At 40.5% G+C, this 13,314-nt stretch overlaps 1 protein-coding gene across 1 annotated transcript; it reads left to right on the top strand.

Annotated features, from left to right (window-relative positions):
• LOC117397894 (pituitary homeobox 3-like) lies at nucleotides 1-11,497 on the top strand. Its single transcript, XM_034912455.2, has 3 exons — nucleotides 1-315; nucleotides 7,292-7,494; nucleotides 10,961-11,497. The coding sequence occupies exons 1-3, from the start codon at nucleotides 252-254 to the stop codon at nucleotides 11,471-11,473; spliced, it is 780 nt and encodes a 259-aa protein (XP_034768346.2). The 5' UTR covers nucleotides 1-251; the 3' UTR covers nucleotides 11,474-11,497.
• The last annotated feature ends 1,817 nt before the right edge of the window (nucleotides 11,498-13,314 follow it).

The following is a 13,314-nucleotide window of genomic DNA, read 5'->3' as shown; positions in this document are numbered from 1 at the left end:
TATCAGAGCCGCGGCTCACCCAAGACTCGACACAAGTCTGCCGCAGGACGTCAAGCGAGCGTGGGAAGCGTCTCAATAACGCCGGATTTGGTGATTTTGTCCGGGACTGGCTTTCAGAAATACTCCCTGTATCGATTTGAGACAACGCGTTTCAACTTTGGCTCCCTATACATATATTTATATAAATTCTATTCATAAATATACAGTAGCTTCAATATTTATAATTTACTATAAGGAGGGCAGCTCTCAGGATGACAGAACGGGGCAGCGTGGAACTGAGAGAATTAACCGGGACGCCAAACAGTGAAAGCGGAGGTACGTATGAAGATACCAATATATATATATAAATAGATAGAAAATTATATCAATAGATAAATAAAGTATAAAGAATATGATGGAAGTAGCGGCTGACAACACAATGCTAACTGGCACGGAGCCTTCAGCCGTGAGCTGCCTGTACACTGACGCTACCTTTGTGTTATGATTTAAAATGTACCGCTCTGGACAAAAGTTCTGCATCCCCCTCTATATAGAAATAACTAATTTTGCTTCATGAAGTCGAATGCAACAAGCTGAATAATGTTAACATATTGAATTGCACCGCGCTTTGGAGTTTTCCCGTATACTTCACGAAAAACTGACACGTTGAAAAAATGTGACATTTCAAAATCTAACATGAAATACTACTGTACTGCTATCATGGCTTCCGGTAGACTTTATTTTTTAAGCTATATAATTTTGTAGTTTCTTTGATTACATGATGTAAAATAAAAGATCTAAATGATATCATTTTTTAAAAAAATATTGTCTCAATAATAAGATTCTAGGGGATGCATATATATATATATATATATATATATATATATATATATATATATATATATATATATATATATATATATATATGGATTGCTTTACTAGACCACACGTGCGATTCATTTAAAATAGTCAGAGAAAAGGAACACGGAGCCACAAGTGATAAAACGCAGGAGACTTTTTAGAAGTCGTTTAAGACGCCTGATTAAAGCACAAAGCGGTCCCACATTTTCACAATGTAAAAACCAGATAAGAGATGCGAAAGTTTAAAACGCACATAAACTGATTCGTTATCAAAGCTCGGGACGGTCTGGGCAGAAAGTTTACATCTCTAACCTCGCTATATACACATATATAATGGAGATTATAACATCACTCTTGTTCTCCGGATCCCCCCCCCCCCCCCCCCCCCCCCCCACACACACAGAGCAGCTCAGTTTATTAACTCTGTTTGCTCAGGGAGGTGGCGTTTCTTTTCATTCTTGTTATAAAATAACTTCGATCAGTTACTCTTCCCAGCAGTGGCGTGAATTTGGTTTCAAAAGTGTGTGTGTGCGTGTGTGCGTGTGTGTGTGTGTGTGTGTGTGTGTGCGTGTGCGTGTGTGTGTCAGTGTGTCAGTACGTGTGTGCGTGTGTGTGCGTGTGCGTGTGTGTGTGTCAGTGTGTCAGTACTGCGTATGCGTGTGTTTGCGTGTGCGTGTGCCTGTGTGTGTGTGTGTGCGTGTGTTTGCGTGTGCGTGTGCGTGTGTGTGTGCGTGTGTTTGCGTGTGTGTGTGCGTGTGCGTGTGCGTGTGCGTGTATAGCTGATGCATGCATACAGATTATTCGGTAACGCTGAATTTTAGAGAGCCTTTATGTGTGATTAAAAACAAAACAATGACAAACGTTTAATAACTGTATTGCAAAAAACAAAACAGCTACTGCAGAGAGACAGACAGACAGACAGGGCTAGAAAGACAAACAGACCTGAAAAGACAGACAGGCTATCTCTGTTACAAGCGATTATAAACAATAGCGCAAAAAAAAAAAAAATGACAAACGTGTATAATAATATTCTTATAGTTTCTATTCATATTCTATAATTGTTCATAGCATCATGAATAACATGTTTATAGATTGTTTATAAGCACTTATATCGGCTCCTTAAACTAAATTATTGTACCTGCAATAATGAAAGTGAGGGGGACATGTCTCCCCGTGTCTCTCGTGTCCCCGTGTCCCCCGTGTAAACTACGCCTATGCGTCCCAGAAGGTCCGGGCAGTTTTCTCTTGCAGGACGGTTACACTCAATTTTTTGAGCAGAGATTATTTTTAATTTCAAGCATCACTTTCTGAGGGCGCTTTGTTTGAGTATGCTGGCTGTGATCGCGTTGGTCTATCAGCGATCACAGTCACTGAATACGGGTTTGTTGCTACGCTGTGTTTTACAGAACTGAACGCGTTGAAACAGCGCTTCCGGTCCTTACCCTTCGGATGTGATCGTCGCTGAATCGGGGCCCTGTGTTGTGTTTTATTGCTCTGAAAATAGAGCAAATTGTTTTTAAGAATAATGCCTTTGTTTTGACTTTGTAGGTACTTAAAATCTCAGCCTTAATCAGGCTAAGCTTGTGGAAAATGTTCAAATGTGTCAAAGCAATTTATTTGGAAAAAAAGTTGTGGTTATTTAACATATATCAACAAAAAAGTAATTATTATTATTATTATTATTATTATTATTATTATTATTATTATTATTATTATTATTATTATTATAATAATAATAATAATAATAATAATAATAATAATAATAATAATAATAATAATAATAATACAACGTGGAGTGTTTTTTACAAACCTGAGCAAAACGCTGTGAAAATGGTTTTATTTCAGGAGACTATTGACTATATGAAAGCATGTCGTTTAAAAAAATAAAATAAAATTAAGAACATTCAGTAATGTACAAAAACATCGCAAGAAAAAAGAGAATCTATGAAAAAGAGAAAGAAGAGGAGAGGGAAGAAAGAATGAAAGAGGGAAAGAAAGAAAGAAAGAGAGCAAGAAAGAGAAGAGGGGGAAGGAAGAATAATGATTGAATTAAAAAGAGGAGAGAAGAGGAGAGACAGAGAAAGAAAGAAAAAAGAGATGGAGAGAAGAAAGAAATTAAAAGAAAAAAGAAAGAAAGAAAAGAGGAGAGGGAATAAAGAAAAAAGAGAGGAGAGGAGAGAAAGAAAGAAAGAGAAGAGGAGAGGAGAGAAAGAAAGAAAGAAAGAAAGAAAGAAAGAAAGAAAGAAAGAGGGAATAAAGAAAGAGGAGAGAAAGAAAGAAGGAAAGAAAGAAAGAAAGAAAGAGGGAATAAAGAAAGAGGAGAGAAAGAAAGAAGGAAAGATGTGTTAATTCAGTCTCATTAAATATGTCACCTTACCGGCGGTATCCACTGTATTTCGTACCTCAATAGAATTGCTGAAAACGGGCCGAATTCACGAATCTCTTTCCTGCCGCTAATCTTGCACTATTCCACACAACCTGCTTACAGAACGTGATGTCTGATTACATTTCATTAAAGCCTGGATTACTGGAAAAAACGGGTCTATTATTATTATTATTATTATTATTATTATTATTATTATTAACTATATATTTCTTAGAGTGTATGATCAACCATTATAAAACACCGATAATATAAAATGCATTACATAACTAATAATAATAATAATAATAATAATAATAATAATAATAATAATAATAATAATAATGAAATAGTTGAATATATCATTGTATTCTACATTTAACCCGCCATCATCCACACATTGTCATAAAGCAATTCTGTTGTTTATGATAGAAAACAACTCGTTAAAACTCGCTTTGATTAATTATTGACAGAAAAAAGAAACCGTCTTTGTTACCTTTGATGTGAGGATGAAGGTCTTTTCTTTCTAATGCACGATAACGGGGTTTTTATCAACACGGTTTTCAATGATAAACTACATTTTACTGCAGACTGATAATAGGCTGATATCCACGGGCGATGGTGCCAGGGCGTATCAATCGACCCAGAACTATGTTACTGCAAAAATACCCTATCGATTGATACACCCTGTCCCTAGCAAAATCACCATTAACCCTTTCATGCATTGAAACCACTGGAATTATTTTCATGTTTTACCATTATTATTAGTTTATTTAGCAGACGCCTTTATCCAAGGTGACTTACAGAGACTAGGGTGTGTGAACTATGCATCAGCTGCAGAGTCACTTACAACTACGTCTCACCTGAAAGACGGAGCACAAGGAGGTCAAGTGACTTGCTCAGGGTCACACAGTGAGTCAGTGGCTGAGGTGGGATTTGAACCGGGGACCTCCTGGTTACAAGCCCTTTTCTTTAACCACTGGACCACACAGCCTCCTATATTATTATTATTATTATTATTATTATTATTATTATTATTATTATTATTATTATTATTATTATTATTATTATTATTATTATTATTATTATTATTATTATTATTATTATTATTATTATTAGCAGCAGACGCCCTTATCCAGGTCGACTTACAGTTGTTACAAGATATCACAATACAGATAAGAGCAGCTATAAAATAATACAAAGTCAGTAGCAACATGAGCAAATTTAAATAAGAGAATATAAATACAGTAAATAATTATACGTTTGAGAGCGATTTTGACCAAGAGCAGTTTAACTTATAGTAAAACAAAAAAAAAATTGCATATAAATTCTCTTAAGATCAAGCAGTAAGTAAGAGAAATCTATAAGAACGATTTCAAATAAGAGCGATTACAAAAAAAACGTGAATACGGATCCCTTTCGGAATAAACGCCCTCGTATCCCTGAAGAGATCATCGTCTCCGCTTCAAAAACACGCGCGATATTTTAACGAGCGAGACGTCTCTCAAGCAGAACGGTCCCCCGAAATGTTCCCCCTTTAGAAAGGGGGTGCGGTGTTTGTTGCCCGATAACTTCAGACTACAGCCAAACGCTTTGTATCACCTAAAATTTTAAGATTGAGACATAATTTATTTAACATCATGTAATCAAAGAAACTACTAAATGATATCGCAAAAGTCTACCGGAAGACATAATAGTATAGTGCAGTGTTTCGTGTTAGATTTAAAAAGAATTCACATTTTTCTGTGTCAGTTTTTTGGAAAACTCCAAAGCAATTCAATATGTTAACGTCACATTATCCAGCAGCTTTCATGCGACTTTATGAAGCAGAATTAGTTTATTCTATAGAGTGACGCAAAACATTAGACCATATAGATTTGGGGGTCCAGTGGTTCATGCAAGGGGTTTGATACCAGGAAGTTATACCCCCCTTCCTCCCTCCCTCCTCCTCCTCCTCCTCCTCCTCCCCCTCCTCCTCCTCCTCCCTCCTTCTCCCTCCTCCCCGTGCCCCGTGTTTCAAACCACTTGTTAATTTTAGGAACAATACAGCCCTGTCAACTCTACCTTATTTGCCAGGACGCTCCCTTTTTTTTGGGCGCTTCTCCCAGACAACTCCCTCCCGGGACAGATTTTTCTCCGGTATTTTGCTCCGAACTCCAGTTTTAACTAACCCCTTTCACATCAGCAAACCTTTAATTTCTGCAAAAGGCATGCGCTGTCTGCAGGGAGTACGGTTTATGACCCAGGGGAACCATCTGGCAGGCATGCATTCAGCGAGTTGAGGCAAGATCACCCTTGACTATCTACGATAGCTGCACTTGAGACAAGCCCGCCCCGTCCGGTAAAATAAAGGACTGATTTTAACGGTGGGACGTTGGAGCAAGACTGATGACGTTTGTGGTAGGCAGGAGAGCTCACAAAACACCAACAAGCCAGCGACGAATCAGAAAACCAGCGCTTCAATAAAATATTTCGTTGCCAAAGGAAAAAAACAAGAATGTTACTCAGGCAGAAACCTTTACATGTCGCGACTAGCTCAGCAGATTCGCAGTGGATCCGTTCCCAGACTCACAAACTGCAAGTCACTCACATGGTGAAAGGCGCTTCTATTAGAATTTCAGCATCAGCACCGCTTTAGACATGAAGATCGATTGACAGCAGTAGTGTGTGCATTTAAAACAGAACAGATAGTTGACAGGTCACTGTTTTTTTTTCCCCATCAGGTATGTTAACTCTACTCGTAGACAATCCCTTCAGTATTAACTAAAGTGCAAAGCGTCCTCGTGTTTTTATTCGTTTTTTGAAAGAAAGAAAAATTAACACAGAACTGAAAAGAATGAAAGAATGTCTTTAACGAACTGACTATTTACATTTCTGCAACTTTTGTTTTCATTTTAAGTAAAATAATGATCCCAAACTTCATTTTGAGAGAATTATTTGTCTAATATAAACTGTATTTGTCACCTAATGAACTGGAGTCTCATCTGAAAACAAAACCTGTCCTGTCATAGTGGTCGCCAATTATTTTTTTATCTAGACAATTTTTTATCTAGACAATGTGGGGAAGCTATAAAAAAGGCCAACAAGATGCTCGGATATATTGTGAGAAGTGTTGAATTTAAATCAAGGGAAGTAATGTTAAAACTTTACAATGCATTAGTAAGACCTCTAATATTGTGTTCAGTTCTGGTCACCTCGTTACAAAAAGGATATTGCTGCTCTAGAAAGAGTGCAAAGAAGAGCGACCAGAATTATCCCGGTTTTAAAAGGCATTTCGTATGCAGACAGGCTAAAAGAATTGAATCTATTCAGTCTTGAACAAAGAAGACTATGTGGTGATCTGATTCAAACATTCAAAATCCTAAAAGGTATTGACAATGTCGACCCAGGGGACTTTTTTGACCTGAAAAAAGAAACAAGGACCAAGGGTCACAAATGGAGATTAGATAAAGGGGCATTCAGAACAGAAAATAGGAGGCACTTTTCTATACAGAGAATTATGAGGGTCTGGAACCAACTCCCCAGTAATGTTGTTGAAGCTGACACCCTGAGATCCTTCAAGAAGCTGCTTGATGAGATTCTGGGATCAATAAGCTACTAACAGCCAAATGAGCAAGATGGGCTGAATGGCCTCCTCTCGTTTGTAAACTTTCTCATGTTCTACTGCAGAATAGTTAGTATTGAGATGTAAAACATCCACTACAAGGCAATATCAACAAAACTAGCCATTGCTTATTTTAAAAGCCAACAAAAAAAGAATACCTTAAAAAAATGACATTACTTACAATGGGATGCACACAAATACTTAATTTATTATTATTTATTTCTTAGCAGACACCCATATCCAGGGCGACTTACAATTGTTACAAGATATCACATTATTTTTACATACAATTACCCATTTATACAGTTGGGTTTTTACTGGAGCAATCTAGGTAAAGTACCTTGCTCAAGGGTACAGCAGCAGTGTCCCCCACCGGGGATTGAACCCATGACCCTCCAGTCAAGAGTCCTAACCACTACTCCACACTGCTGCCCTAATTTGGAGCTATATTGTCGTGTTTCTAATAGCGTTGCTTCTCTGTTTAGACGGCTCGCGGTGCAAGTCGGGCTCCGAGTCGAGCTGCGACGAGGCAGCAGGGCTGCAGAAGAAACAGCGGAGGCAGCGCACGCACTTCACCAGCCAGCAGCTGCAGGAGCTGGAGAGCACCTTCCAAAACAACCGCTACCCGGACATGAGCACGCGGGAGGAGATCGCAGCCTGGACCAGCCTGAGCGAGGCCAGAATCAGGGTGAGACGCGTTTCCACTGCACCCCCCGTCCCGCGCCTCACCCACTCCCATTCCGATTTGTTTAGGCCAGTGCTGCCCAAACACAGTCCTGGGGAGCCCCTATCCAGTAAGTTTTGTAGGTCACCCTAAATCGCTAATTTCTAAAGATTGGGAACAGTTATTGATCAATTAAGCAAATAATTTGTTCAGTTAAGGGAACTGTGGTCATCGGGCCAGTTTACATGCTGGGAAAATGTCATGACTTGTTTACTGTCATGACTTATTTAAGGTGGTATGGTCTGGATTACATTTTTAGTTAGTTTTGGTTTATGTTTAGTTTATGTTTGAATACAAATGTAATACATTATACAAAAATCAAATACAACATGAAGTTTCAAAGCAGGGATTGTTAAATTAAACAAACCCAAATGATCTAAAATTATAATTCAGCCGTACCACCTTAAATAAGTCATGACAGTTGACAGATAAATCATGACATTTTCTCAGCATGTAATCCAGGCCATTGAGGGCTGAAAAGGGTAGTTCATTTTTTGTACCAAATGATCTCTAAATGACTTTGTTGAATAAATCACCTGCTTAATTGATCACAATGAAATTGTTCCAGCTGTTAAGAAATTAATGATTAAAGGTTACCTATAAAACATGCTGGATAGGGGCTCCCCAGGACCGGGTTTGGGCAGCACTGGTTTAGGCTTTAGTTTGGAGAAAACTACTCTGGAGGCCTGGGTTCCAATCTGGGGGGCTAGGTGGCGCTAGAGGGTTAATGTTCATGCACTAGACCAGTCTTTCAGCTTCCTCTGGAGGCCTGGGTTCCAATCTGGGGGGCTAGGTGGCGCTAGTGGGTTAATGTTACTGCACTAGACCAGCCTTTCAGCTTCCTCTGGGGGCCTGGGTTCCAATCTGGGGGGCTAGGTGGCACTAGAGGGTTAATGTTCATGCACTAGACCAGCCTTTCAGCTTCCTCTGGAGGCCTGGGTTCCAGTCTGGGGGGCTAGGTGGCGCTAGAGGGTTAATGTTAATGCACTAGACCAGCCTTTCACCTTCCTCTGGAGGCCTGGGTTCCAGTCTGGGGGGGCTAGGTGGCGCTAGAGGGTTAATGTTCATGCACTAGACCAGCCTTTCAGCTTCCTCTGGAGGCCTGGGTTCCAGTCTGGGGGGGCTAGGTGGCGCTAGTGGGTTAATGTTAATGCACTAGACCAGCCTTTCACCTTCCTCTGGAGGCCTGGGTTCCAGTCTGGGGGGCTAGGTGGCGCTAGAGGGTTAATGTTAATGCACTAGACCAGCCTTTCACCTTCCTCTGGAGGCCTGGGTTCCAGTCTGGGGGGCTAGGAGGCGCTAGAGGGTTAATGTTAATGCACTAGACCAGTCTTTCACCTTCCTCTGGAGCCCTGGGTTCCAGTCTGGTGGGCTAGGTGGCGCTAGAGGGTTAATGTTAATGCACTAGACCAGCCTTTCACCTTCCTCTGGAGGCCTGGGTTCCAGTCTGGGGGTGCTAGGTGGCGCTAGAGGGTTAATGTTAATGCACAAGACCAGCCTTTCACCTTCCTCTGGAGGCCTGGGTTCCAGTCTGGGGGGGCTAGGTGGCGCTAGCGGGTTCATGTTAATGCACTAGACCAGCCTTTCAGCTTCCTCTGAAGGCCTGGGTTCCAGTCTGGGGGGAGCTAGATGGCGCTAACGGGTTAATGTTCATGCACTAGACCAGCCAAGTCCTGAATTTGAGTTTTGATTGTCAGTCCCCCAATCCTACCCTGCTGCGGTTTATTTTTCTAATCCCAGTGGAACAGTTTTGCCGTCGGCGGTTGGCGCCAGTATTTTTTTTTTTTTTTACGGTTAGTTATTAAGTGAGACTCAAAAAAAAAAATTAACAAAACATTTAGCATCACCTAGAATTTTAGAATGAAGACATAATTAAAAACAACTATATAAACATAATTTTGATCTTTTATTTAACATCATGTAATCAAAAGAAACTACAGCATGATATTGCTGTGTGGTCCAGTGGTTAAAGAAAAGGGCTTGTAACCAGGAGGTCCCTGGTTCAAATCCCACCTCAGCCACTGACTCATTGTGTGACCCTGAGCAAGTCGCTTAACCTCCTTGTGCTCCGTCTTTCGGGTGAGACGTAGTTGTAAGTGACTCTGCAGCTGATGCATAGTTCACACACCCTAGTCTCTGTAAGTCGCCTTGGATGAAGGCGTCTGATAAATAAACTAATAATAATAATAATATTGCGAAAGTGTCGTAGTACAGCTGTATGTCACTTTAGATTTTGAAATGTCACATTTTTCCATTTTTGCTTAAGTATCTGGGAAAACTACAAAGCAGTATCTAATTCAATATATCAACATAACATTTTTCATGCAACTTTATGAAGCAACATGAGTCCGTTCTATAGGGTGATGCAAAACGCAAAAGTTGCGTCCCTTGCACCCCCCCCCCCCCCCTCCCTCCCTCCCTGACGCCTGCCCTGTCTGTAACCCAAAGGGATTTGGAAGTGATGATTCAGTAAATCTTCTTTCAGTGCCTTTGTCTTGTATGAAGTCCGTGCTAATCGACAATGAAAAGACAGCATTATATCTTCCACACATTCACTCACTCACCCACACACCTATCTACCTGGGCAGGGCAGTTTATAGAAAGAGACAAAACATGAAGTCATACCCCTTAAAGGTACAGCAAGAAACCATAACGACAGTTCATTATTTATTTAAACACGTCGCTGCCCTTCTGGAGGGAATCCAGCTGTCGTTATTAACTCAGTGTTCAGGGCCAGCAGTGTCAGGAGATTAATCCATTCGTTTTTTGTGGATTTTGAAGATTATTTTTGGCATCCTGGATATATCTGATTATAGCACACAGTAATTAGCAATACAACACTCCACCCCCAGGTTTACAAGAATTCTGTCAGCTTAATAATAATAATAATTATGATTAATTTCTTAGCAGATACCCTTATCCAGGGTGACTTACAATTGTTACAAGATATCACATTATTGTTACATACAATTCCCCATTTATACAGTTGGGTTTTTACTGGAGCAATCTAGGTAAAGTACCTTGCTCAAGGGTACAGCAGCAGTGTCCCCCACCTGGGATTGAACCCACGACCCTCCGGTCAAGAGTCCAGAGCCCTAACCACTACTCCACAGCGCTGCCCTTATAATAATAATAATAATAATAATAATAATAATAATAATAATAATAATAATAATAATAATAATAATAATAATAATAATAATAATAATAATAATAATAATAATAATAATAATAATAGCAGAGCAGTTTGACCCGGTTCTGGTTTTTATATAGACCCACACGAGCTTAATGCAGCAAACGACAGTAATAAACCAATTAAAATAGGTAAATTGAATGTGGGAGAATGTAAGATTCTTTATTTTGTTTGGTTTTTGGTTTTTATACAACCCAGACCCTATCCTGATTTACGTATTTCTGTTTGTCTTCTCAGGTTTGGTTCAAGAACCGCAGAGCGAAATGGAGGAAGAAAGAGCGACACCAGCCGGCGGACATCTGCAAGCCCGGGTTCAGCTCCCAGTTCAGCGGACTGGTTTCGCCTTATGACGACATGTACGCCGGATACTCCCCGTACAGCAACTGGGCCGCCAAGAGTTTCCATAGCAACAGCCTTCCGACCAAACCCAGCTTCCCATTCTTCAATCCCATGAACGTGAACGCGCTCCCGACGCACCCGCAGACGCTGTTCCCTCCCCCGCCTCCTCCCTCCCTCGCCTCCGCGATGCCGGCCTCAGTTCCCGCGGGACTCGAGGCTGCGCTCAGCTCGGCTGTCCCCACGTCCTCGTACGGCACGACCGCGTCTCCTTACCTGTACGGCAGTGACCCGACCAGCCTGGCAAACTTGAGGCTGCGCGCCAAGCAGCACCCGCCCTTCGGATACGGACTGATGTCGAACCAGGCGCCCAGCCTGAACCCGTGTGAATACAATATGGACCGGCCCCTGTAGAAAAACCACAGCGTCACACAGAAGAGACAGACTTATGTTTTTTTTTTTTTTTTTAGCATCAATATTATTATTTCATTAAAAAATAAATGTATTTTAGTTTTCAAATGAGCAGTGTTTCCGTTTTTTTTTGGCAAGCCGTACCATTGGGGCTGAGGAGTTTGTTGCCGGATAACTTCACTCAGACTTACAGGCTACAACCAAACATTTAGCATCACCTAGAATTTTAATAATGTGCAAATAAATAAATAAATAAATAAATAAATAAATAAATAAAAATTATATGAACTTAATTTACATCATCTAATGTACTTGTGAACATTTTTCTAGGTTTTTTTTTCGCCAGCGAAGAAGCTAGTCAGATGACTTTTTACATCACTTTCTTTGGCCTATGACGTAATGCTGCGTCTACAAAATCAATCCTTTTGATAAAGTATTGCTTTCATCATTCTTTCTAGCAACATATAGACTAGTGTCCCCTCGGCTTTCAGTCGACAACATACTTCATGTCACCTTCCCCTTACGATTTGCTGCCATCTACTGGTTTAAAATGTCAATGCATGTCACTTTCCTAGTATTGTGACAAACCGACAGATGGCGCTGCTGAGCACTCCCATTCCAGACAATGGGGGGGGATACTGATTGGGTCACGGGTGGATTTAATGCAGACTCGGGTGGGGGAAATAGTGATAGTGGGCGGCTCAGTTGATTAAGAGAATCCTTAAAATGAAACGCGATGAATTCACTGAAACTCGCTGCAATATGTCACTGTGCGTAAGCCTGTTTTATTGCACTAAAACAACATGGAGCAGGAAGATGCAGAACAGAACAGGGCAGCTAGGCAGCTGGTCCCAGGGTTTAATACCATATGAAACTTATGAGGATTCATCTTTATTATCAGAAGAAAAACAATCCTAAATTAAACAATTCAATAACCACACAAAACATTTACATTTGTCTGACGCCTTTATCCAAGATGACTTACAGGGTTTGCTAGAGGTTTTTTAAGAGTCTAGGGGTTTCCTGAAGGGGATGTGATCAGCCAATAAGAGATCTGCATTTCCCCCACATGTCTAAAACAACTATCAGACGCTAGAAAAAAGGGTATTCTCTGTTTCAGTTGAAGGTCTTGAGTGAGTTTAACCAATAGGCGAGTCGAAGAATGTCCTTTTTTTTTTTAGACAGGCGACCAATCAGGAGTGAGCAGAGGCGGGCCATAAATCTCCCAGGGTATTTTCTGCTTCACTTGAAGGCCCTGCTTTAGCAACCAATGGGAAAGTCAAAGCTCTGACAGCGACGACTCTGCTACCCCAGTCCACTGTGTCTTGACACGCCACTGAATGTGTGTTAAAATCACATCCTCGTGATTCAAATCCTTTTCTTCACTGAGCACAGCACCCCGCCTACAGCCCAGAGTGCTGGAACAGATCCCAGCCATCTACTAATTTATAATACCAATGTAACTGATATTTCCCTAATAAAACATTATTCTTAATTCTATGATTACAGGCTACTGGTGTCGACAGTGCTGTACTGTAATCCCTATTGCGACGTCAGTATTATACTGTAATCCCTATTGCGACGTCAGTATTATACTGTAATCCCTATTGTGACGTCATTGCTATACTGTAATCCCTATTGTGACGTCAGTGCTATACTGTAATCCCTATTGTGAGGACAGAACGCGTCGGTATTTCTGTTTACAGGCGTGATCTGACGTAAATCGAATGAACGTTTGGTAAAAACGTTTTGACAGTTTCAAAGTGCTTTGAAAGTTAAAGTAGACAATTTTCAAATAGAAAGCTTGTTTGTTAAATTAAAAAAAGAGATCCGTGAACTGCGAC

Source organism: Acipenser ruthenus, unplaced genomic scaffold, assembly GCF_902713425.1.
Source record: "Acipenser ruthenus unplaced genomic scaffold, fAciRut3.2 maternal haplotype, whole genome shotgun sequence".
NCBI lineage: Eukaryota > Metazoa > Chordata > Actinopteri > Acipenseriformes > Acipenseridae > Acipenser > Acipenser ruthenus.
This window is presented reverse-complemented; position numbering and strand designations above follow the sequence as displayed.

Coding starts and splice junctions, on each gene's coding strand:
- LOC117397894 (XM_034912455.2), top strand. CDS start 252: ATGACAGAACGGGGCAGCGTGGAACTGAGAGAATTAACCGGGACGCCA. Junction 316..7,291: donor GCCAAACAGTGAAAGCGGAG/GTACGTATGAAG, acceptor TTCTCTGTTTAG/ACGGCTCGCGGTGCAAGTCG. Junction 7,495..10,960: donor TGAGCGAGGCCAGAATCAGG/GTGAGACGCGTT, acceptor TTGTCTTCTCAG/GTTTGGTTCAAGAACCGCAG.